Source organism: Aspergillus puulaauensis, chromosome 7, assembly GCF_016861865.1.
Source record: "Aspergillus puulaauensis MK2 DNA, chromosome 7, nearly complete sequence".
In the NCBI taxonomy this organism is placed as follows: Eukaryota; Fungi; Ascomycota; class Eurotiomycetes; order Eurotiales; family Aspergillaceae; genus Aspergillus; species Aspergillus puulaauensis.
Genome location: NC_054863.1, coordinates 1,488,186 through 1,512,704, shown reverse-complemented (window position 1 = coordinate 1,512,704; position 24,519 = coordinate 1,488,186). Strand labels below are relative to the sequence as shown.

General features: G+C 52.6%; 7 protein-coding genes across 7 annotated transcripts; 2 read left to right on the top strand and 5 right to left on the bottom strand.

Moving 5' to 3' along the window:
• Positions 1-764: 764 nt before the first annotated feature.
• APUU_70564A (putative MFS monosaccharide transporter) lies at positions 765-3,611 on the top strand (the record flags this gene model as incomplete). The annotated part of the gene is made up of 4 exons (XM_041695451.1): positions 765-908; positions 966-1,097; positions 1,151-1,619; positions 1,675-3,611. The coding sequence occupies 4 exons, from the start codon at positions 765-767 to the stop codon at positions 3,609-3,611; spliced, it is 2,682 nt and encodes an 893-aa protein (XP_041561180.1).
• Positions 3,612-4,202: 591 nt separating this feature from the next.
• Positions 4,203-7,773, bottom strand: nut1 (putative RNA polymerase II mediator complex subunit Nut1; the record flags this gene model as incomplete). The annotated part of the gene is made up of 6 exons (XM_041695450.1): positions 4,203-5,440; positions 5,490-6,021; positions 6,071-6,577; positions 6,624-6,686; positions 6,739-6,986; positions 7,056-7,773. 6 exons carry the CDS (start codon positions 7,771-7,773, stop codon positions 4,203-4,205), a joined length of 3,306 nt encoding a protein of 1,101 aa, XP_041561179.1.
• A 321-nt stretch (positions 7,774-8,094) lies between these two features.
• APUU_70562S (uncharacterized protein) lies at positions 8,095-8,897 on the bottom strand (the record flags this gene model as incomplete). The annotated part of the gene is made up of 2 exons (XM_041695449.1): positions 8,095-8,719; positions 8,788-8,897. 2 exons carry the CDS (start codon positions 8,895-8,897, stop codon positions 8,095-8,097), a joined length of 735 nt encoding a protein of 244 aa, XP_041561178.1.
• A 269-nt stretch (positions 8,898-9,166) lies between these two features.
• On the bottom strand, positions 9,167-9,821 carry APUU_70561S (uncharacterized protein; the record flags this gene model as incomplete). The annotated part of the gene is made up of 3 exons (XM_041695448.1): positions 9,167-9,255; positions 9,428-9,673; positions 9,758-9,821. The coding sequence occupies 3 exons, from the start codon at positions 9,819-9,821 to the stop codon at positions 9,167-9,169; spliced, it is 399 nt and encodes a 132-aa protein (XP_041561177.1).
• Positions 9,822-12,934: 3,113 nt separating this feature from the next.
• Positions 12,935-14,057, bottom strand: APUU_70560S (uncharacterized protein; the record flags this gene model as incomplete). The annotated part of the gene is made up of 2 exons (XM_041695447.1): positions 12,935-13,655; positions 13,915-14,057. The coding sequence occupies 2 exons, from the start codon at positions 14,055-14,057 to the stop codon at positions 12,935-12,937; spliced, it is 864 nt and encodes a 287-aa protein (XP_041561176.1).
• Positions 14,058-19,609: 5,552 nt separating this feature from the next.
• Positions 19,610-21,044, top strand: APUU_70559A (glutamate dehydrogenase; the record flags this gene model as incomplete). Its single annotated transcript, XM_041695445.1, has 2 exons — positions 19,610-19,655; positions 19,711-21,044. The coding sequence occupies 2 exons, from the start codon at positions 19,610-19,612 to the stop codon at positions 21,042-21,044; spliced, it is 1,380 nt and encodes a 459-aa protein (XP_041561175.1).
• A 1,529-nt stretch (positions 21,045-22,573) lies between these two features.
• Positions 22,574-24,033, bottom strand: APUU_70558S (uncharacterized protein; the record flags this gene model as incomplete). The annotated part of the gene is made up of 2 exons (XM_041695444.1): positions 22,574-23,926; positions 23,977-24,033. The coding sequence occupies 2 exons, from the start codon at positions 24,031-24,033 to the stop codon at positions 22,574-22,576; spliced, it is 1,410 nt and encodes a 469-aa protein (XP_041561174.1).
• Between the last annotated feature and the right edge of the window lie 486 nt (positions 24,034-24,519).

The window sequence follows — 24,519 nt, the reverse complement described above, 5'->3', positions numbered from 1 at the left end:
CTCCGTAACTAGTAATAGTGGTAGATCAGCTTGCAGGTTACCCCGAGACTTGAAGCGGCTGTAGAGTTCACTAGTAGATCGTTTTTAAACTAAAGCTTGTCACTTGTCACTGTTTCACGCTGACTCGCAGTGATCGGCATTTGCAGCTGCGTACCTCACCTGTCTCAGATAGCCTGGTATACTACTGGAAACACCGTAGATGGCTGGGGGTTTAAACTCAAGCTTAAAGCGTTGAGAATTAAAGGGATTTGTCAATCGGAATGCAGCATGGCATCCATTTCTTCACAGATCCATGACCCGGTCGATTGGATGCAGATGTCCGGGGTAGAACTTCAGCGACCGGGGCAGAGTTGTATACATCAGCTCAACGAGAGACCTGGATTCTGCAGAGAGGTTGGAGAAACTGCATTCAACGCTCCATGTTGCCGGCCAGGTTGCGCAGAGCCGGGGAATTGATAATTAATATTGACGATTTTAATAACTTTGATCCCTTGACCCACCGCAGCACAGGCCCTGTTTTCGACTTTTTCCCCTCGCTTCGTTTTCGTTTTTCCCCCGTCTCTCTCTCTCTCTCTCTCTCTCTCGCTCTCTTAGTCTCTATTATTTCCCCAGATTTTCTCTTCTCTTTTTTTTTTTGGCTCTCCAGTTCCACCCTTCCTCTCCTACTCCTCTCCTCCTCTCCTCTTCTCGCCAGTACGCTCCATGAGTCCATGCCCCCATTGGCCATGGACTTCTCGCACTTCCCCAAGTGACCGCGTTTCATCATGGAGGACCGCAGACCCGAGGTCCTCGTCGTCTCCATCGTCTTCTTCGTCCTCGCCAGCATCTTCGTCGCTCTCCGCTTCGTCTCGCGAATATGGATTGTCCGGAGGGTCACATTGCACGACTATTTGATGCTTCTGGCCTGGGTATAATGGCACCGGTTTACCTCGGCTATACTAGTACGTTACTAACGGCTATCTCAGGTCATTGACTTTGGATTTTCTTTCGCTCTATTTTATGCCACCGGGAAAGGCCTTGGTCTCCACGACTCCGATATCCCTCTCGACCAGCGATCTAGCCTCAGCCGCGCTAACTATGCCTTTACCGTCCTTTATGTGAGTCCTCCGCGCCCGCGGGTGGTATCCCGCTAATTTTCGTGCCTCTATAGAATCCGGCCTTGATGGCCGTTAAGTCCTCTATCCTCGTCTTCTACCTCACCCTCACCCAAGGCGAAAAAATCTTCCGCTACGCAAACTATGCTACTCTGCTCGTTGTCAATGTCGCCGGTCTGGCCCTGACCTTCGTCAACATCTTCCAATGCCGACCCGTCTCAGCCGGGTTCGCCGCCGAGCTTCCCGTCGACGCGCATTGCACCGATATCCTGACCTTATACCTCTCCTCGTCCCCAGTTAATATCATTACCGATCTGGCGATCCTGGTTCTTCCGAACCCCATCCTGACGCATATGCGGCTTCCGCTCAAGCAGAAGATTATCCTAGTTATTACATTCAGTTTTGGTTTCTTCGTCGCTGTGGTGGATGTCATTCGCATTGCATACCTGCAGGAAGCTACTACCTCCCGGGAGCTTGCGCTTCGCCAGATTCACCTCCAAAACTATGGAGGGGGCGACTTCTCTTGTATGTGACTGTACATTTCTCTCCTTGGCACAAACAACTAAACTAACCTTTCCAGGGTATGCGTCGCTTTCCTTCATGTGGTCCGTTGTGGAAGTCAACGTCTCGGTTATGTGCGCCTGCGTCCCTAGTTTAAAACCACTGGTCGCCAGGGTGGTTCCCAAATTGATCCGCGACTCGGAGGGAAGCACACAAACGAGCCCGTCCGACCCTCAGATGCAGGCACCTCCTCCGATGCTAACAGCTGAAGCTGTTCTTAATGACTCGGTGAACATTATGACTCTTCCGGAAATGTCAACTGTCCCTACTGCGCTTACCGATGCGGAGGCCAACACAACTACTCTTACGAGCACCTCCGATCCGCGCAGTATGACGTTCTTTGATTTCGTCAATATGAGAAAACCTGCGAATATGTTAGCGTTGAGCACCAAGGAGTCAATAGCGCCTATTGCCATCACAACTGTTCTGTTTTTCCTCTGGGGCTTTTCGTACGGTCTCCTGGATATCCTCAATGAGCAGTTCCAGGAGATTGTGCGTCTGGACGCCTGGCGTTCTCTCGGGCTTCACTGCACTTACTTTGGGGGATATCTGGTCGCTCCAGCGCTGATTGGGCGCACTGTACTCAAACGTTGGGGATTCAAGTCCACCTTCATTACGGGCCTATGCTTTTACGCCTGTGGGTCGCTTATATTCTGGCCGTCCGCCGTGTTGACATCGTATTCGGCATTCCTTGTGTCCAATTTCATCACCGGATGCGGCCTTGCCATACTCGAGACAGCAGCAAATCCGTTCATTGCGCTTTGTGGTCCGTTAGAGAACTCGGAAATTCGATTAAATATATCCCAGGGAGTTCAGGCTATCGGAAGTGTGCTATCCCCGCTGCTCGCCAAAAGAGTCCTATTCCGCAGTGTGACCGATGTTTCTGCATTGGTCGACGTGCAGTGGACGTACCTCGGAATCGCATTATTTGATGTACTTCTAGCTTTGGCCTTTTACTATCTACCAATCCCCGAGGCGTCGGATGAGGACTTGGAGGAATTGGCCAACCGTCGACGGGAGGACAACCGGGCTGCCCCGTTTGGGATCCCAATCGTCTGGATGACACTTGGTCTAGGCGTGTGGTCCCAGTTCTGCTACACGGCCGGCCAAGAGGTCTTCTCTACGAGCTTCGAGTCTCTAATCCAAAAAGCTTATCCCGAGCGGCCCCTGAGCGAATTCACATACCTAACGATCGGCCGCTCTATCTTTGCCGTCGGCCGCTTCCTCGCCGCCTTCCTCCAATACTTCCTCAAACCTCGCTGGATCCTCCTCCTTTCCTACATTGGCCTGATCGTCTTCGCCGCCCTAAGCATGACAACCACTGGCCCCGCTGCCGTCGCCATGGGCATGATGATCTTCCTCTTCGAAAGCGGCACATTCAGCATAATATTCGCCATCGCCCTCCGCGGCACAGGCCGGCACACCAAAACCGCCGCATCTCTCCTCACAATCGCCATCAGCGGCGGCGCCTTTCTCCCATTCGCACGATACGCCGCCGAAGTCGCAAAAAATAACGTCCCAGAATCCTACAGCGTTCTGGTTGCTCTTTTCGCTGCCGGCGCTATATTCCCTATATACCTGAACCTCGTCCCCGCGGCAAAGAAACAGGTCGACCCTGTCCCCAACGAACATCTGCGCCATACCCGCCGCCGTCGCCGCCGGAGACGCGACGCAGATCCAAACACAAACACAAACGCGCCCCCCCGCGAAAAGGCCAACCCGTCCCAGGGCGGCGTGTATTCGCGACGACGAAGCGTCCTCGATGATCCCGATCAGTTTCCAAGCGTCGACTTCTCGGGTCCGAACTCGGCGTCCTCGGTCTCGAGATTGGACTCGGTTCCGGAGCGGGATGTGCATGCGGATGTGGACACACACGCGGACGCAGGCATGAATGTAGATGTGCACCACTCGCAGGCGAAGGGTATATCCTCCAGTAGCGAGCAATCACCTATATAGTCCTGTCTTCCCATTATTTTTCTTCCTTTGTTCTCTTTTGCGATTTGAGCTCATCTACGATGCATGAATGATACCCGGTGGGATGTTTTGGCGTGTATAATCAGTCTGCTTTGGAGTTTGGGTCTAGTCGTTGCTTGCATCAACGGCATCTTCTTTTATGTCTTTATATATAATGTCCCGGATTTATTATACTATATTATCCTAATTTGCATTGCGTGGGATTGGCTCCGTGATAACTGGAAGTTATTATAATATTATCATATTGAATCATATTAATAAGTATCAAGTACAGGAAAATAGCTATGCTAATAACAACAAACCTTGGTAGACAAAAGGACTGAGAAGGGTGGATGTATTGATAAAGCCAGTGTGAAATTAACCCAACCTTATATCCTATCTAGTTAGTTAACTCCATTGGAAGTGTTATACTCTACTATCCAATCCAATCCAATCCAATCCAATCCTGTCAACACCATACATACATACCAAGAACGTAGGGATAAATACCAAGTCCAACGGTTCCAAAACCCACAAAACCGAAGCTTGCAAGGCAAGGCAAGGCAAGGCAAATCGAAGACAAAAATCAAATCCCTAGAACATCCCCTCCATATCCAAATCCAAAAACTCAGGATTCATCTCCGCCGCATTCAACACATCATCAATACTCTGGTCCCCCTCGCCAACACCAAGCCCCAGCCCCTCCATCCCGTCTCCCCCGCTCCCCATATCCACGTCTACATTCATGCTATTCATATTATTCATATCCATATCCAACCCCACAGCCGCGGCAGCATTCCCCATGATCTGATTGAGGTTTGCGTGTTCGGGGTCTGTGACGTTTTGGCCTCCCTGGCCTCCTTGGCCCTGTTCGTTTAGGTTCATGTCCATGTTTATATTCTGGTCAGCGTTGTCGGTGCCGACGTCGCCGACGTCGAGGTTCATGTTGTCGATTATGTTGTTCATGTTGACGCCCATGTTCATGTCGAGGTTTGGGTCGTGGTGGTGGTGATGATGGTGGGCTTGAGCGGGCGGGGCAAGGAGGGTGTTGACACGTCGGTATAACCGTACGGCAAGTCCAGCGCGCAGGGGGTCCTTCTCGGAGAGTTTGGGGATGCTTTCGTGGAGGAAGTTGAGGGCGTCGCGGAGGGTGAGGGGGGCGCAGCGTGGGGTTGGCTCTTTAGAGGAGGCCGAGGGCGGGTGGTGGGTTGATTGGTCGACTGTGTAGGATTCTGCGAGCGGGGCGGAGATGAGGGTTGCAGCGATGTCGAGGGCGAGGTCTGGGGCGCTGGCGTTGGTGTTTGTTGTTGATTCGGTTTGGACTTTGAGGAGTTCGTCGAGGAGGGCTGTTAGGACGCGGGTTGCGCCGAGGGTGCGGATGGCGGCTGTGAGTTGGCGGTGGGTGTAGGAGGGCGGTGCCATTGAGACATCTGGGCTGGTGCTCCAGAGAAGGAGGGATTGGAAGGTGTTGCGGATGCTGCCGAGGAGGCCGCCGGGGGTGTGGGCGGTCCAGGGGTCGAGCTCGGATTTGTGGCAGCTGCCGGTGCGCTGGAAGGAGAGGCATGGTTCGAGCGCGTCGAGGATGGGTTTGATGTCTGAGCGGTTTGGGTGGCGGGTGCGGACGTCTTTAAGTTGTTCTTCAAGCGAGCGCGCGGTGATGTTGAGGACTGTGAGGTGGATTTCGCGCCCCTCGCCTGAGATCGAGCTCGGGGTGACGAGTGACTGGAGGGTTTTGAGTGGGATGGTTGGATCCTGCTCGCTTTCCCAGATGTGGTTGCCCAGCCAGGTCAGTGCGACGACAAGTGAGGGGAGGAGGAACGGTTCAAGCAGGTCTATGCGAGTTAACTAGGCTCATCTGCAGCTGTACGTGTGTATACTCACATTCAAACCCTCCTTTCAGTGTATCAAACTCTAGCTTTCCCGCTTCGCACGCCCCCAGGCTCTGGCGGAAGAGCGTAGAGACAAGCATGTAGAATTCCTGCGGGCTGCAGGCAGACATGGTCTCCTCACTGATCCCCTCGGCGATAAAAAGTGCCGCTATCCATTCGCCCAGATTCTTGTTCTGCTTCTCACTAAGCTCATCGAGCTTCAGGCTCGACGAGCCCCGCTCGATCAGCTTGAGAATGAACGAATTACTGCTCGTAATGCCTAGGTCGAACGGCCGCAGATCGTACCGGTACTTGAAGGTCAACACTAGCAGCAGAATGCTTCCGAATTCGTCGTATACCGGCTGACTCTCGCCCTGGTCTTCGTCCCAGTGCCAGGCATCGAGGAGAGCGCAGAGCGGCTGCAGGATTTGCTTCGGGCTGCGGAAAAGGAGCATGATATCGAGGGACTGCGGTCGGCGTGATAGAGAATTGCAGATATTTTTTAGCGTCATTGTTTCTTTTTGAATGCAGAGATTGTGCATAACCTGTTACATCAGCGCGGATACTCAACGATAACTTTTAGCCAGAACACACCTCTGTAATAGCGCCAACAATAGCGCCTGCATTGCCCTCCGTTGACTCGATATCACTGACCAACTGCTCCGCACGCTCATGGTTGGCGTTGATCTGCGCCACGAGCTCATCCTTGACAAACGAGCCTCCCACAGGAAGAGTCTGCATCGGATTTTCGCCTAGTAACCGCTCAATGCTGGCCTCTGGAATCAACTTGTGCGAAGCACACGAGAACAAGAACTCCTGTCGCACGTCTGAAAGCGGTGTATTGCCCTGCATTGAAAACATCTGGGAAAAGGACGGGAACGTATTCGGGTCTATTCGGCTCAGGGCATGGCTGATGCAGACTTCCATTGGCAGAGTTACCATTGAAACGGACAGCATGGCGGAGAAAAATGGGGGGAGCTTGTTGACTAGAAATGAGCGAAGCAAAAGCATTGTCCGACCGGACTCGTTGCGGTACATTGCGTTTGACAGAACGTCGAATGATGCTGTTATGATTTCCTCGATGAGGGCCTCGTAGTGACCCTAACCAGCGTTAGACGTTGCCGACATTAAGCACAGGAAGACTTACTGCATAGCGATTAAGAAGATAATTGAGTAATATACTATCATCAACCAAAGGACGCCCGACAAGCTAAAAAGGTCAGCCTGGCCAGCATCATATAACAAGGGAGACGTATACATACCATCGCGTTAATATACACGTAGAGGCCAGCTCTAGAGTTTATAGTTGGCCCGTCAATCACCGACGCCTCAAAATTAAGCGCATTGACATTGACGTTATCCATCATCGAGACCTCCAACTTGGACGGCGGTTGTCCATACAGATTGAATTCCTTCTGCAGAGCATCAAGCCGGTTACGCAAGGGTGGCGACACATCCTCACAAAGGGGAAGACACGCCGAAAGCGCCTGTCCAAGCCGTACTTTAAGTGCTATAACAACCTGTCAGAGAGAACCCCCCAATAAAGAATAATTATGATGAATAGATGGATGGTACAAACCCTCATGAGAATCCGCCGAAAGAACCTCCAGCCCCTTCGCCGTCCCCGCCAAAGCAGCAAACAGGATCCCCACAGACTCAAACAACAAAACCCCATCAGGCGTCCCCATCATCCCAACAGGCTGCCCAGCACCAAGCAACCCGTTATGCCAGCCCACAATGGCCTGGACCCAATCCGCAACAGCCGAGAACGCATGGATCATCTCCAGCAGTGGCATCTTTGCCGTTGCGCCCGTCGAAATCGCCAGCATCACATCCTGCACGACCCGGTTGTCAGACATGAGCGTGTAGCACTTCGTCTTGGACGCTGAGTCTTCCTTTCGCGCAGACGCAGACGTAGCATCCGCTTCTGCATCTGCATCCGCTTCAGCACCAGACACCACGGGCTTGTCATGCACAGAGGAGGACTTCAACAAGCACACCAAAACAGTCGATATCTTTACACGGCCCGTCTTGCACAACCCGTCGATATAAAGCGGGAGCAGAGGGTCCCATTTGACAGCTGAAGCGACTCGCGTGGCCAGCAATGCATCCACCAGCGGTGCGTCATTGATCGGATACCGCTGAAACAGCAGCTTGCTCAGCTCTCGAAACTCGGCGGCGTCAATCCGGTGTAGCAGACACCGGTGGAAGAAGGTCTTCCATTGCGCCTGCGCCTGCGCTTGCTTGGACTCTGTCGTGCGCATGGCGGGTTGCGTTTGTCCAAGATGCCCGGGCATGGCCTGGTCTGGTCTGGTTTTGTAAAGGTAATATATAGAGTTTTATATATATCAATTCGGGATTAATTGATTATCCGGATTCTCTTTGGGGTGTTTTTGCCCGGGGTGTGGGCATCTTGCCTGTTGGTGCTTTGGACATTCACTTGTTGCGGACTTGGGTCCAGACGCCGACAAACAATGATGGTCACGTGTGTAATTACGTCATGTGATTATGCCGCCCCTGGCCAATCAAGTGGAGCCGTTTTGCCTAGTAAAGACCACCTTCATGAAGTAGTATTCATTCACATCTAACGTGTCTATATAGTAGCATAAACGAGGTAACTAATGGAACATCCAAGCCAGCCTCACAGCAGCCAAGCATCCAAGTGCAGCCAAGACCACGAAAACAATCTCTAGACCCGAAAGACCAGCCACGCCCTCCATCATTGCAAGGAGGAGAGGCACGACAGCAGCACTAGCACTCATCAGGCTGGTCATGACTCCTAAACCCAGTGTCCTTATGACTTCGCCATGAGCCGCAGCAGCGTTTCCTGCCCTGTCCCCTTCCGACTCAAGGTCTGGGTCCAAATCCCTGCTTGATAGGATCGGTTCGCAGCCGAGCTTATCGGGGTCGTCCTCGGGTTTGCTAACGTTGTAATCCTGTAGTAAAGGCGTTTTGGCATCCACAATTGTTTCACTCTTTGTCTCTGTCCCGATCCCAGTCTCAACTTGGAGAAGACACCGCACGACACTAGCCCAGAAAGACACGCACAGCAATGCATCCCCAATGCCGAGGAGACACAATGGCAAAACCGGAGTCGCAGTCGCACGCGCCAAGAAGATCCCATGCGCAAATACCAAGAACATATTACTCGTAATCAACGCCCGCGGATATCCCCTGGAACTGAGTTTATCCAGGACCAACCCAAACAGCGGAACGAGGAAGCCGGAGAGGATATACGGGATACTAAGCGGCAAGCAAACAAGGTCAGAAGGTGAGATTTGGAAAGATAATTAGGGGAACCAGAAACGCACCTCATCGCCGACCCCGCAGCCCGCTGATCGCCCGCATAAAACCGGCTAGCTATAAACCGCTGCGCGGAATTCGCGAACGTGTTGAGGCACCCGTAGCTCAGGACGCACATTAGTGCCAGTTGCCAATATACCGGCGGCAGCAGGGTGATGATGAAGCTAGTTCCCTTGCTGCTGCCGCCCTTGATACTGTTGACGCTGCTATCATCTGTATCACCTATATCACCTGTAGCTGGGCCCAGTAGCGGCCGCTCAGATTCATCAATCACTGCTACTGCCTTTGGCCTGCTAATACTCAGCAGGAAGGCGGTGCTTATGGGTACGACACTCAGCGACAACGCCGTGGCTATCCATGTCGCAGGGACAATTCCGTATAGACCTATCAAGCGCGGGATAACGATCGTGTTCGCGACGCTGCCCAGTCTACCGGCGCAGAGGTTGATCGCAAGCGCGAGGGTGAATCTTTTGCCTCTGCAGACGGCACGAAAAGAAGAATGGTATTAGCGCCGCACGATGAAAAAGAAGACCATTAAGGAACGCGGGATGGGTGGTAATCACTGGAACCAACGTGTGACGATCGCGCATCCGATGACGCCCACCATTTCCCCGCCGAGCCCTATGAAGGCGCGGCCGGCGATCATACCGAGCTGGAATTTGGTTGCGACGGAGAGCGCGAAGAGTAGCTGTCCTGTTACTATGCTTGATATGGTACCGAGGAGGACGGCTCTCTCGCCGAAGCGCTGGACGGCGGGGCCCGCGAAGAACGGGAGGACCGTGTTGGGGACTGCATAGACGGCGTAGAGGAGGGAGACTAGGTAGGCATATTGCTGGTCTGGGAGAGAGAGGTGCTCTGATAGAGGGGTTGACAGGGAGGCGGGGACGTCATGGACTGGTAGAAGGAGTTGTATTAGCAGGGGTATAAATTATTATTATCGCACTTCCACGCAGAAGACTGAGTTCAGAAAAGGCATACTGAAGTAAGTGCTCCAGTTTATGGCCGCGGAAGCCGCAAGAACGTGCCACTGTGTCCGTGACATGGTCTAGTTAGCGACCGATTAAGCTTCGATCTGGATCTTTGCTAGTTCAACTCGATGTGATCAGATTAATGACAGACAGCGAATATAAAGGGCAGCTAACGGCCACCCCGTGGAGTCGTCACACGTAGCATACTGCGGGAGAACCAAATAGCAAAAGCAAAGAGCAAGGCAGCTGCACCATGTGTCAAGACCCATCGTGCTTAAGATCCAATGTATACCCTCTGCAGAGACAGCAGACGTCTGGAATATCGGTCAGCAGAGAGAACGCGATCAGGCAGACTTGGAGACCTCGATCATGCCGTTGAAACAACAAGAGGAGCAAACGGTCATGTACCGGATTGGCTGCCTTTGAGTGGGAGTAATTCCCCGACCCTGGCATCCTGGTCCCTGCAATGCGAAGGTGGTGTTTGTCTCGGGTAGCGTGATAGGTTAGGAAACGAGATACCTGCATGGATATGCAAGAGCTGGGCGAATGGGCTTGTACATATGGGACAACGCAGATGACCTGTCTTGAAGCTGCTGACAATCTCCGCATGTTTGCTTTTGCTTACCGCCGACCTCCACCGACGTGATTCACCGTCTGGGAACCCTGCAATAATGTGGATGAAATCGGTATATCCCACTGGCCACTGCACCTGCACGAGCAAATGCTTTGCTCTGGCCAGCACCCCCAAAACAAGCACACGCGAGTTTACGCCTCTTGCCTGAGACATCAATGCAAAACCAGAGACCGCATATAAAGGCAACCCCAACGGTCACCGCTATACAATGCCATAAATCCCACAGCAGAGAACATAATCCCGGTCGATCCACCCCACTTCGCCCAGGTGCTTTTAATAGTAATGAGCAAAGGCCGCGAAAGCCGCAAAAGCTCGGACCGGACCATACATCAAACGTGATGAAACCCAAGTTACCCAACCTTTTTGAAGAACCGAGTTTATGCCGATTGCCGAAGCCCTAACACATCTGGGTATCGTGGAGAGTGGACGGTGCATTCCGCTCGACCAAGACAGCAGCGCCAGTAATTGGGAGGGAAAAGCTCGGCCGCCCAGCCAAGATGGATCGACACATTGCGGGCTCCTTCCGGATTAGTCCGTGATACTGGACTGCGTACCGGTATGTATTGGTATTGTATGTTACGGATCTCTCGGACTCACGTCCGCTGCTCTCTCTGGCCACTGCCAGGTATGCTTGCTGAATTGATCGCCCGGGGTGAGTGAGGCTGGCCTGGAACTGACTAGTGCAGGGGCCATAGTCACAGATGAGGCTTCAATGCCTAAGTAAGATGCGGTTGGTGCCCGATTCTGCTGGGAATAGATCGCAGGCCCTAGCCGATCGAAAGTACGGAGTAAACCTGGCCGGACCCAGAGTATAATTACAGAGTAGTAGATACTATATTTAATACTTCTGATCTGGTTCCAGAAGATCGATGTACAGTAGCGCCGGGCGGACGGAATCTGGGACCAAGTGACCGCGACTCGCGGGATGTCGAATGTCGAAACTTGAATCATTATTGACGATGTCGTTACTGTGAAAAAAGGCAAGTCCTGATAGGAGTGATAGCCTGATAGGTCACCCGCATGACTCGTAGCTCGCGAAAGTTGGCCTGATTTCCTGGAAGTCGGAGGGGAAAAGGGGGAAACCAACGACTCAGCCAGATACGTACAATTCGATTGAAACGCTAAAGCACTTGTCGAACTCGATTCATCTCGCCATGTGGGGCGGCTAAGTTTGTTTCAGATCTTCGTAGTTCGTCCTATCTGCGACAAGAAGCTCCTGGTTTGCGTTGCATAAGCGTTAGCAGTCTTGCGCAGGTATATTCGCTGCTCTATGGGTGACTGTCGACCGGTATGCCCCGGTATGCCTCGGGATGAGATGGGCCAGTGGAAGCACAGGGTCAACTACTTGCATTTTGCACTGGACCGTCCTCGTTTACTTTTGAGTTTAGGGAGATCGTGCTCCGTGCTTGTGGGTTGTGCAACTTGTGCGGGTTGACCCAACTGCAAAGTGTGTTGCCTCGATTGAGTAGGAGTCAAAGAAGGGTACAACAGCCTATCCATGATTTCATGTACCGAATATGAGTCCGATATTGGGTTCGTGACTCTCTCGAGGCGCAAGGAGCGCTCACTGGCCGATCCGCGAAATTACGGGGGTCCGTCGCTCAGCAGCGCCACCAACCCCAATGATCGAATTCTTCCAGAACGGGTTAACACAGAGACAGGTTGAAGATCAGGAATCCAGGGACAGGATTATTCTGGCGGCGCTGATTCGCGACCCATTCCAAGCAGACAGGCCGATCAGTATCACAGCGTCGTGACTCGTGAAAGGGAAAATTTCGCAGGGCGGACTGCCACCAGTGTCTGTCAGTGTCAGGATTCAGGATTCAGTTAAATCTCCGAGCCAAACGACGCCAACGGGCGGTTCTGCTCCACCCACACAGTCCACGGATAACACTCGACAAACCAGTGGGGTCAGCTCTACTGGCTCGACTTTGCACGTAAAAGGAGATTTTCTTCCCGTGCTTCCTCCTCCGTCGTCAATGTCGTCATGTTTTTATCGGCCAGCGCAGTCTGGAAGCCGCTAGTTGCATGGCCATTGGCTCGTGTTCTCACACACAGGGCTGCCTTTTAAGCGAAAAGCGGGCATGCCAATGGCCGGTCAGGGGCACTCGGATATTGAGCCCGACAAGATCTACGAGTAGCTTATGACATAGTTTGACTTTGGCCTCAGACTCAGAGAAAGGGGGAAGGGACATCGGATCTTTCCTCTTCGAGTAAGAGGAGTCGCATGACCGCGGTAGACTCAGGAGTAGTACTCTGTACTCTGTACTCTGTACTCTGGATTGTCCGTTCACACAGTAGCCAAGGGGTTAGTTGTGCGCTCAGGCGTTCATCACGGTCACTCTTGTCTTGCGGGGGGGTTGAAGAAGGAACGACGGATTCGTTGTGAGAGAGAGAGTCGTTATTGATGAAGCCATTGAACACCGTAGTATTGCTCCCATGAAATGCATATCAAGGGCTAAAAAAGAAGAAGAAGAAAAGATAGGGTCAGGGAAGCCCGGCCACATAATGATGAGTATTCCTTCCATGCATATTATTATTATGTCATTTTTTTCATCCCCGCGTGCTCTGTGGTTGTGAAGACTGGGACGATGAGTCCTGTAAGGCGTCTGGCGCTCGGGGTCCAACCATCCAGTCTTCCATAGCAAGCCACTCACTCCAGCTTCTTTCAGCTGCTTCAATCTCTGAATCCAATGGCCCTTGCAGAGGCCGTAAGAAGGGTATCGTCTCGAGAGGGGGGATATCGTAGTCCTTTTTCACAGAAGCCCATCCTCCACTTTTAGCGGCGAATAAATAGTTACAACGCTCCTTTTCGTGCAGCGGGCCTACCCCGGACTGCCAGTCATCGCCGAAGAAACCATGGAGCACGCCTGGGTAGTCCATCCCTGTTGCGACGAGGCGGCGAATGTACGGGACTAGGGAAACCGGCGGGGGTGTATCCGACGGCGAAGAAGCCCCCGAAGGCGTCGCATCACCACTGCTACTCGTCGTAGAGGCGTCGGGGACCGGATGTGATTGTCGTTGGAACGGAAGTCGGATGTTCAAGTAGGCTGACAGCGCCTGGACGGGGCTACTGTGTTGCGCATGGTCGAGGAAGTAGCGTTGGCAATCCTGGTAATGGGGGTACCATACAAAGATATCAAAGTTGTCGTCCTTGGAACCTTGGGAGGCCTCGGAGAGTCCTAACATCGCAGTCGCCGTAGGATCGGGATCGGGATCGGAGGCGGCGCTTGGGGGGCGGACAGGTTGGTGTTTGGGGCTGGGGTTTTTGGTTCTGTTTCAGACGCATTGTTTCAGTAGTGTTCATCGACATCCACTCTAGGTTCCTCAGTTATTTCCCTCCCTCCCTGCGGCGTTTCGGATGAAAATCGGTAGGACGATGAGGCAGGGCGTGCGTGGGTAGTGGGTAGTGGGCAGAGGGGGGAATCGGGCAAAGGTGCGGCGCAGCAGTTGACTTCTGAAACACAAGTCAACGCAATTGGGGACCGACTGGGAAATCGAGGGCAGGGAAGAGCAGGCTCGGGGAGAAGTACCTGCTGGAAAACACCGTCCGACTGCGTCGCAGCAACACCGAGACTCGACGGCGGGGAGGCCAAGGAGCTGGCGAGGAGGAGCGGAATAGATTTCGGAGTGCGGAACCTAGTCCTCTACCCGGATGAGACTCGTTCAAGGACATGTGCTGGTGAGGCCCATCTATCACGCGGACGATAACAATCACCGCGCATGACAGGGCAAGGGGATATGATGAGGAGAGGAAGAAGAAGAAGGGGTTTGCGAGAGGGAAGAAAAACAACAACGGCGATGGGCTTTTTGATACGGGGGGCCCATCTGAGGATATGAAACGGGGCGCATGGGACGTACACTCTCGGATATGAAGGAGTGAGGATGAGGGTATTGTGAGGCAGAACAGGACAGCAGCAGGTAGGTGCTCTCAGGTTGACGGCATGCAAATTTCAGGTCGCGACAAGGCCAAACGAGATCGATCAGGTTCAGGTTTCGGTACCCAATGAAGTGGTGGGAGTCGGTATAAATACTCAGCCGGCCTGGTTGGCGATTCGCTCCCTTGTTCCTTGTTCCTTTTTATTTTTTTTATTTTTTATTTTTTACTATTTTTTATTTTATTTTTTAGTTTTACTTTTTCCATGGATTCAATAATCTGGTCATGTCCTCTCCATCAGCTCTTTTACTCTGGACACTGCCCGGAGTACAGCTAAAAGCGTAAATGCTGCTACCCCCAGACTTAAACGCACAGTGAGTCCGTCATCGAGGGCCCCAGAACCAGGGATCCCAGAGCCTCCAGCCTCCAGCCTCAGGCTCGACGCAGACTGTCAGCGGCAGAAAAAGAAAAAACAAGCCCATCGCGTGTCCCTCTGTCGAGCTGTGGATCCGCGAAACGGTGATAGGCCCATCGAGCAGATCCAGATGCCTTGCAGGCGTACCTAGTCGACTTTGGCTCGCAATGCATTGCGATTCTCGACCGCTGGGCTGGCTTTGGGAGGCAGCAGACGAGCAGCCATCATTGGTGATCCCTAAGCGCTGGGCTAAACATCTTGGGGAGGCCGCAGGATTTTCAGTAATCGGAGATTAAATCCTCGATCGCAAGATTCCGATGAGGCCCTTTTCCAACCCTGGTTAGGGGGCGCCCTGGTTTCGACCCAAAGAACCAGCCTGGCGGAAACATGGGCCCAGATTCGCATTGCATTGTCTGCGGCTGGCCCGTTCCTTTGCAATGGAAAGCTTATTGATGATGATTATTCTTGCTGCTGTTGTTGATGACTTGGAAGAGAATGCGGTGTAAGTGGCGTCCCATAGTCTGCCAGCAGGTTGTACATGGCTCCATGCGGTCAGACTCCTTTCCTCAGTATACGAGAGCCACTGGTGAGTGGTGACGGTGGGCGTGGTCAGTAAGGGGCATGCTTCGGCCTCCCTTACTATCCAATACTATTCGTACCCAATGTGTGGGCTGCCCAATTGTTCCAGGAACAATGGAAGATTCGATAGATCGTGGCAGAGTCGCGGTGTTTCGATGAAAGGTGGAACTTTATCTCAGCTGCAGTCTGCATCGGCGCAGTGTATGCTTAGTCCAACGACCGATCGCAGCCTGATCCATCGAGTTTCGCATCGGTGTTAATCCCAGCCCACTCTGCCTCCCAATCAGGGAATGGATGCGGGTATCGGTAACCTTCGTTCGTGACCAGTAAATACCGTACAGACAGTACAATTCGCTCGGAGATTCCGAGCTCATTTCTTGATCTTCATCTTACTAAACGCTTCAACCGTGGTTATAACCCCATGTCTTTTGTCATATGCTGCAATGGCTCCTTCCGAACTAGGTACCCTTACCAAGGCTAGAAGCCGAATATTTGGAGTCCACGATTTTGCCACCGGTGACTGGTCTTGCAGCAGGGGGACTCATCTTCCGCAAAAGCAAACCTCAAGAACTCTCGAAACGGCGATTCCAAGCGAGGAGCTGAGTGATCAGCGTCATTGTAGCCCTGTCCGGTACAACCCCGTTCGCAAGTCGCAACGTTGGAATTGAATACTCCGGCCATATGGCGCCCCTCTTATCCAGTTGACCTTGCGTCAGCCACAATGCTGGGTTGGAGCCTTGGAGGTCACTAGCTGGGGATCTGTCCTTCGACAATATTGACTGTACCCGTGATTCGTCATTTATTGGCCATGACAGAATCTCCAGATACGCTGCTCTGTTCGCTTGGCGTGTAAAGGACTGAAGGATTCGACTGAGTCGGTCGTGTATGAATGCAGCTTCCCCTATGCCCTGCGGCGCGAGTCTTTCAGTCGGACAATCTCGCACTCCTTGGGCCCTGCTTCAATGATATTCCGAGGAAAAGTACTGCGAATTTATATTCGGTCATCTTTTACTATAAGCGAGAGCCAGATTACAGCGACCCCGACCCTTAAGTGAAGGCAGATCGCCAAGGCGTCCAACTGCTAGGTATACGAGCCAAATTTGGGGAATTGACGATGGAATTGCTCTGTTCCATTGTCATTGTGTGATGACTAGTAAATGAGCACATACTGGCAGCTAATTAGGTGTTCTACTTCGCACCTCGCAGATTCATTGTCAAGCCTGCAGATCTGTTTCCTTGCAGCAATACCCGAGGACCAGGAGGACACCAGATTTTGATCTCACAATTTGAACTCCGTGGTGCGCCCTTGCGCGTGCTCCATTTCCTCAAGGGGGAAGGATGATTCTGATCCCGAAAACCTGGTAATCGACACCAGTATCCATATTTCTCTGCATATATGAAGTTCCACATTCCAACGTTTCTTCCTCAAGGCGACAGGGAGCCAAAGGGGGGATACTCAACTGGGAGTTCCGAGCCGAAAATACTGTCAATACTCAATAGATTTGGCCCGCCCATTTCATCTCAGTACAATTGCCGATGCCACAGCAATTCGGCGAACAAGCAGGCCAGTATACATGATTATTCTCGTTGCGCAGTCCCTGATTCGCCCTTTGATTGTTTAATCGACGTTAAACCCGATCCGGATTGGTACAGTGGCGCATCTATACTCCAGCCACAACTGCACCGCCACAATATACGCAAGCAGGCATCTGAATCCTGTTGGTGTTTGAAATTACCACAAATTCGTCAAGCATTGATCAGTCAAAGGATCACATCCTTGAGGCCCATGCGTTACATTAGTTACGGCAAAGTGGCTGCCTGGCGAGTGACGACCCGGGTGTTTGACCACAGTATCGATAGCATAATCAAGATTCGATCTCAAGAATGAGACCCAACGGCAAGACCAAAACAGGGCAAAGCTGAGCTCGGACCAGCTTTATAAAGGCTCCAGCGGCCCAGCCTTGGTCCATACTCCATAACTCCATATGGATGGATGCCTAATCGTCCGTGCGGCGTGCAACCCCGACCTCTACCGATCTCAACTCCACATCATCAGTGCAACAGTATCTTCGATTGAATAGGCAGTCGGATGTGGAGCCATGCCTCTTCTTGAAGCAGGTGTTAGATACTGAATCATTCCACATAGTGTGGTCTACCCGACGAGCCTTCGCATTGTCCCCGGAGGCCTTATCCTCAGGGATCCAGCGAGCGTGAACCTTTCCCTGTTCCACAGGGTATGTACCACCTCCGTACCTGCAAGCGGACCACCGCTGTAGAAGCGATATGCAATGGTGGCATTCCTGTGAACGGTAAATGAATCATGGATGCTAACCAAGTATCCGAACACCTTCCAAGGTTGGACTTTGTGTCGGCGCTTCCCTTCCCCCGACAACGGATCGCCCAAGTCGGTGTACATCGAATTAAGATTTTAAGGTAAATTGTTTCTCCCTGACTGGGGCGCTTGGCGCTGTGCGTCCGGCATAAACTCACAGTAGTTACGGCTTAAGTCGAGATCTGGAGCTGGAAGCTGGAGCCCTGGAACCCTGGATATGGTCACGGCGATTACCGGATCTTGGCTTTGGTGGGTGTGACATTTGTCGGCTTGGATTCTACTATATACTCTAGGCTTTTGGGGTCGAGATTTGTGCGGTCGCATATATACTTCCCTTTACTCGGTTTTCAAAGTCCACAAAAAACTCACAAATTCGACGACACAATCAATTATCCATTCTGTTCGAAGGAGCCACGCGTAACAAGCACCCGAGTTAAGAAGTCCATTCGAATTCACGACGGCAAGTTACCAGAAAGCACAAAAATTAATAGCGGACTTGGCGAGGGACGTTGCCTCGAGGAACGTCTGGGCGAGCGTCGTGTCACCTCGAGAAGCATTGGTGTGAGGGGGAAGTACGTAGTCAAAGTGCAGAGTAGATCCTTCAGGGAAGGGCAGTCTGAAGTATGAAATCACAAGCAAAGCTTAGCTCAATCGATTACATTATTTCTGAACTTATCTCAGTAGGGGTGGGGCACGATAATCCATACCCCGTAGTCTACAGAGCACCCTTGCAGTGAAGCAGTCAAATCCTTACTCTTCACGAAGAAGAACCGAAGATCTTCCCCTCCATTCGAGATAAAGTTAAAAGCGCCGGTAATGGCTTCTTGTCATGGCTTCCAAGGTTCTTATCAGCCCCGGACAGCACGCACCAATGACAAGGTCTAGGTTGCATTAGCTGATGCTTGGCAGGCGATCGCAGCATGCTTAAGCTGTGAAACTGGCGTAAATCGGCGGATTCCCGGTGAGGCAGAGTGGATTAACTTCCAATGCTTGGGTTGGGTGATGACTCTGGGCGGGGTCAGGGCCTCTGCCGACTGCCGTGGGAGTGGCCACTGCCACCCAGTGGTCACTGGTCAGTGGTCACATCAGGTGCTGATTCCTGAAGCCCGGTGAGTCCTGCTACTGGATACGTAGCATGTTGATCCCTGTGTTGTTTTCGCGTGTTTTGGTTTGTGATGGGATTATTCACCGGTGCTGATAAGGCAACTTCCAACTTGCGGGGGAGGTGAGGGGGGAGGGGGTATATGCGCTATTCTATGATTCTATGAGAATACGTACTGTCAATCGAATTAACTCTGCAATTCGTGTGGGGAAGGCATCAGATAACATTTTTCTCGAAGGGCTATCTCCCGCCATACAGAGCAGGGCTGTTGTACAGAGTGGGCCAGGCACCGAGCTTGGCGCTGTCCGACGGCAGTTAACGCAGTTTAAGCGGGAGCGAAGAATTCATTCCTCAAAGTCAGTGCGATCGGAGGAGAACGGGATATCAGACGGAGCACTCTTCTCCTGCTGCAACATCGCCTCCAGAGAAGGGCAGTTAGGTAATGCACGAGAAAGAGTCGGATTCCGCAAGCGGGCGGGCGTCCGCCGAGAGATAAGGAGCAGATTCTGTGACCTTAAACGATCGACTAACACCCCGAAGTTCGGCCTCGCAGCCTTAGCTCCGGCTTAGCCCTGTGCTTCCACCGCGCTGGTTCCTGCGGCCGACCACTCATCCGCCCGCTAATCGTCAGGCATTTCCTGAGTTTCCTCCCCCAGCCGACTTTTCCGCCACTGCCCTCTCGTCCGACTCCGGCTGTATACTCATTCGCCCACCTCCGCCAGCTCTCCTCCCCCTCTCTCCCCACCACGCCCTCTCTGTCATACTTAAACTCGGTCGTGTGCCCTCCTCTTCCGGCCTTTCTTTCTTTCATCCATCCATCGGACCACCAGGGACTTGACTCTTCAATTGCTAGCGGGCCCGTCATTCTTACCTGAACTATCTCTTATCTGCGATAAGCTAGAAAAAAAAAAAGTCCCGCCACAATGTCCAACCTTCCCGTTGAGCCCGAGTTCGAGCAGGCCTACAAGGGTACGAGCGGCTCTTTCCCAAAAAGTCTTTTTTTGAATACTGCTAACATGCGCAGAGCTCGCTTCGACTCTTGAGAACTCTACTCTCTTCCAGAGCCACCCCGAATACCGCAAGGCCCTCCAGGTCGTCTCCATCCCCGAGCGCGTCGTTCAGTTCCGCGTCGTCTGGGAGAACGACAAGGGCGAGCTCGAGGTCAACCGTGGCTTCCGTGTGCAGTTCAACTCCGCCCTGGGCCCCTACAAGGGCGGTCTCCGCTTCCACCCCTCCGTCAACCTTTCCATCCTCAAGTTCCTCGGTTTTGAGCAGATCTTCAAGAATGCCTTGACCGGACTGAACATGGGCGGTGCCAAGGGTGGCTCCGACTTCGACCCCAAGGGCAAGACTGACCAGGAAATTCGCCGCTTCTGTGTCTCTTTCATGACCGAGCTGTGCAAGCACATTGGCGCCGACACTGACGTCCCCGCTGGTGACATCGGTGTTACCGGCCGCGAGATCGGCTTCCTCTTCGGCCAGTACCGCAAGATCCGCAACCAATGGGAGGGTGTCCTGACCGGAAAGGGTGGCAGCTGGGGAGGCAGTCTGATTCGCCCCGAGGCCACCGGCTACGGTGTGGTCTACTACGTCGAACACATGATCAAGCACGTCACCGGCGGAAAGGAATCCTTCGCTGGCAAGCGCGTCGCGCTCTCGGGATCCGGCAACGTCGCCCAGTACGCCGCCTACAAGATCATCGACCTTGGCGGTGCCATCGTCTCTCTCTCTGACAGCCAGGGCTCTCTCATCGTCAAGGACGAGTCTGCCTCTTTCACCCCCGAAGAAATCACCCTCATTGCCGATCTCAAGGTTGCCCGCAAGCAGCTCTCCGAACTCGCCGAATCCTCTGCCTTCTCCTCCAAGTTCACCTACATCCCCGGCGCCCGCCCCTGGACTCACATCCCCGGAAAGTTCGAGGCTGCTCTGCCCTCTGCCACGCAGAACGAGGTCTCCGGCGAAGAGGCCAAGTCCCTCATCAACTCCGGCGTGCGCTACATCGCCGAGGGCTCCAACATGGGCTGCACTCAGGACGCCATCGACATCTTCGAGGCCCACCGTCTCGCCAACCCCGGCGACGCCATCTGGTACGCCCCCGGTAAGGCCGCCAACGCTGGCGGTGTCGCCGTCTCCGGTCTCGAGATGGCCCAGAACTCCGTCCGCCTCTCCTGGACCGCCGAGGAGGTCGACGCCCGTCTCAAGGACATCATGGACTCTTGCTTCCAGAACGGTCTCCAGACTGCTCAGAAGTTCGCCACTCCCCCTGAGGGCGTCCTGCCTTCGCTCGTCACTGGCTCCAACATTGCCGGTTTCACCAAGGTCGTCGAGGCCATGAAGGACCAGGGCGACTGGTGGTAAACCAGCCACTTTCCTGGACGATTGATTCACGATGATGATTCTTTTCACGTTTGTTAAGCCTTAAAATTTTCCTTGTTTCTTTTTACCCCGGGAGTTACTATCAGTCGTGTTTGCGGTTTTGGCATATTCTATTCTTACTCTTAGCGTGGATAGAGGCGCCGGATTCGTTTCTATTTTTCTGCTCTGGTTTGGTTGGATTGGTTTTCAGGTTCAGGTTTCGATTTCCTTTTCTCTTCCTGTAGATAGATCCGTTGGCATGCATATACCATAGACATTATTCAATATTCATTATCTTTATTTTTATACTATTACCAATTTCTTCTCCTAATATTTCTTCTGCTTGCAGTATACGCTAACCACTATTGACACGGACATCATACAGAAGTGGTCAATAACTTATAAGTAATATTTCCCCGGGAGAAGATCGGGAGAAGATCGAACTCCGCTGCCGGAGACTACTCAGTCTAACCCGGAGTAAACCACTCCGCCCCCGCCCGACAAAAAACACAGTAAGTTGTCAAAATCAAGAATCAAGACCCGAGTATTCCCCGTCATATTACTACGACGAGTACAATCCCCACCCGCGGAATTCTCTAAAGTTTCCCGTCACGCAGGTAAACAAGACAAGTACTAGATAGTAGTAGGCGCGCGCCCAGTCCCCATAGTCCATAGTCCATCCATACATACCATTCGGACCCGGCCGCTCGCTCCGTCGCTCCGTCGCTCCACCCCGTCCGTACCCCATTGGGCCCGTTCATGTCCGGAGCGGGACTGACTGGTGCTGATCACAGATCACAGATCAACGGGGTTACATCATCAAGACTGTGCTTTGACTCCTCGTGAGTCGCGGGTAATTATGTACGCTGTGTTCTGTGCTCGTCGCGGTGGACGCCGTTTGCCGACCCTGCCAATTGCCCTGCCAACTTATCAACTCGTAAAGAACAAGGTCCAAGCGAAGCTGGGCCTGGAGCGGATTCCATGAAGGTCGAGGTTCCGCTGTCGGGGGAGAAGTAACTTATATGTATGTATGTATGTACTCCGTATGTACTATTAATAGGCACGAGATAGATAGGGTAGACTTGCAGCAACTGACGGCGAGTGATGGTTCGTTTGTCCAGCAAGACGCTGGAACTGGTAAAAGGAATCGATAAGTAAGAATAGAAAGGGTAAAGGGATGGAATTATTCGGTAACAGTGTGTATTCTGTCTTGAGTAGGTAATGTATGGATTCGGCAGGCGTACTGTTGTGGAAGGAGCGATGGGGCTTGCTAAGTGTCCAGATTCTACCTCCAGCTGCTTTGCTAGAATCACAACGATCTATCTGTCATAATCAGCATCAATTGTTGATCTCCATTCAAAGCTATTCTCTAGTCATTCGCTTATCCTCCAAAAGTACTGCTTGGCAGAACTGCTAATGCCACCAACCGACCAAGGTCCAAGTACATCAACTATAACAAACGGTATAACTTTAAACAGACAGAACAGGGCAAAACAGGAGCCACCCATCAAAAATATCAAAAATATCAACAGTCACACATCCGCACGCTCCAGCGTACAACCACATGAAAACACCCGGAAAATCTTCGGCGGCAACATCTTCCCATTATTGTCCCGCAATTCAATAGAATACCTCCGAAACGTGGTATATAGAGACCAGGGCGCAGTCTTCCCCCTCCTACCTCTCCCACGGGCCGTGGGTCTAGCCCCAACCTCAGCTATATATTCATCATCGAGTCGAGAATTGCGCGGGGAGTTAAAGCGCGGGTGCCAGACCTCCGCCCTCTCCCACTCTGGCGCCGGACGGCCAAGCCGTTCCCGGTTGTCCTCTACGCGCACGATGCACCGGAAGTACGCGTCTGAGATACTTTGTCTCTGAAAGTGGTTGTCCGCAGGCGGGACTCCGATGCCTGTTTGTTGTCCCCGGAATTGCGGTCTAGGAGGGATCTCGCATTGGGCGAAGCGCAGGGTTGTTAGGTTGTGGAAGGAGGATCTGAGGAGGTCGAATATGGAGCCCCAGGAGAAGTAGGTGAAGCTGATAGTGGTGCTGGTGTAGATGTGGTTGAGGCCGGGGATCCGGCGTCTTTCGAGCCATACGTTGTGCAGGCAGAGGTCTTGGAGGGTGTGTCTGAAGACGTGAAGGAAGCGTGAGAGGCCTGGTGCGGGGATTATGATGCGGTCGAGCTTGAGGCGGCGGAGAGGAGGTATATTGCGTCCGGCGGTGAACTGGCGTATGGCGTCGTAACTAAGCCGGCCGATGGAGGAGAGGCTGAGTTCCTTTAGGTCAGGAGCGTTTTGGAGGGCGAGGAGGACATCGTCGCCGGATACATCTCTGGGTTCGAGGTGGGCGGACTTGAATGTAAAGGACTGCAGGGACGATAATATACAGGGCGATGAGTCCGTGGGCTGAGACACTATATTGACCAGACTGGGCTCCAGACGGTGAAGGGATAGCGCGTGGAGGTCTTTTGGCAGTCCTTCACAGATCGATGCAGCCAGAGCGCGGCTAGTATCCGGGTCCTGATTATCTTCAGGAAATATCCCCTCCCGGAACTGTATAGACACCTTTTTCAACGCCGGGAACCGGGCGAGTTCCGTCGCTATTTCGTGAGTTCGGGAGCGCAGATCCGCGGGCTTATAGGGCTCGTCGGGAAGAATCGACGAGTCGCGGATACGCACTTTCTGCACAAAATGCGCTCTCTCGCCTTGTGAGAATTTGCCGAATGCTAGAGGGATGCGAGGCCGGCTGCGCTGGAGAGTAAACCCAACGCGCTGGCAGAGCAGACGCGTTGCACTCAAGCAGAAAGCCCTATTGACCTGCCGGATGGACTGGAGCTCCTTTTTGTTATGGGGTTTCACGGCGTTGTCGACGACATGCCCTGTGATCTGATGACACCGTTAGCAGTTAGCAGTGGGCGGAAGGGCAGCGGGCTTACCATGTCATGTATTTCCTGGGGGAGGTCAGAAAGCTGGGCTCGCTTGGACTGGGCCATCTTTGCGATATCGCAGCCAGGACGTAGTCTTGAATGCTTGGTGAGGCTGTTTCGCTTGATTGGTGATATAGAAAAGAAAGGGAACGAAAAGAAAAGAGAAGTGCAGGCTGGAGGTGTACTGCATTTATACCCACCCCTGAAGGCGACATTTATTTCAAGGTTGAAGTTATTTCTCCCTCTATACCAATGAAGAGTAAGGAACGAGAGCAATAAGGTTGTTCCTGACCATCTATAGAGTCATTCGATCATGAACTTGCTGGAACATGCTGTCATGATCATACTTGGGTCAGGGGGACTGCAGACGAAACTTTAAGGGTCTGGGTCGATATTCAGGACACCAGGGGAAGCGAACCTTGAGTGCCGATGGCCCTTATACTGTGAATATGCATACTGTACAAGCAGACTTGATATGATGTAGATATTCGAAACTGATTAAGAACCCCGATACTCGCAGGTTCGGTTTATGAGTACTACTATTACTAGTAT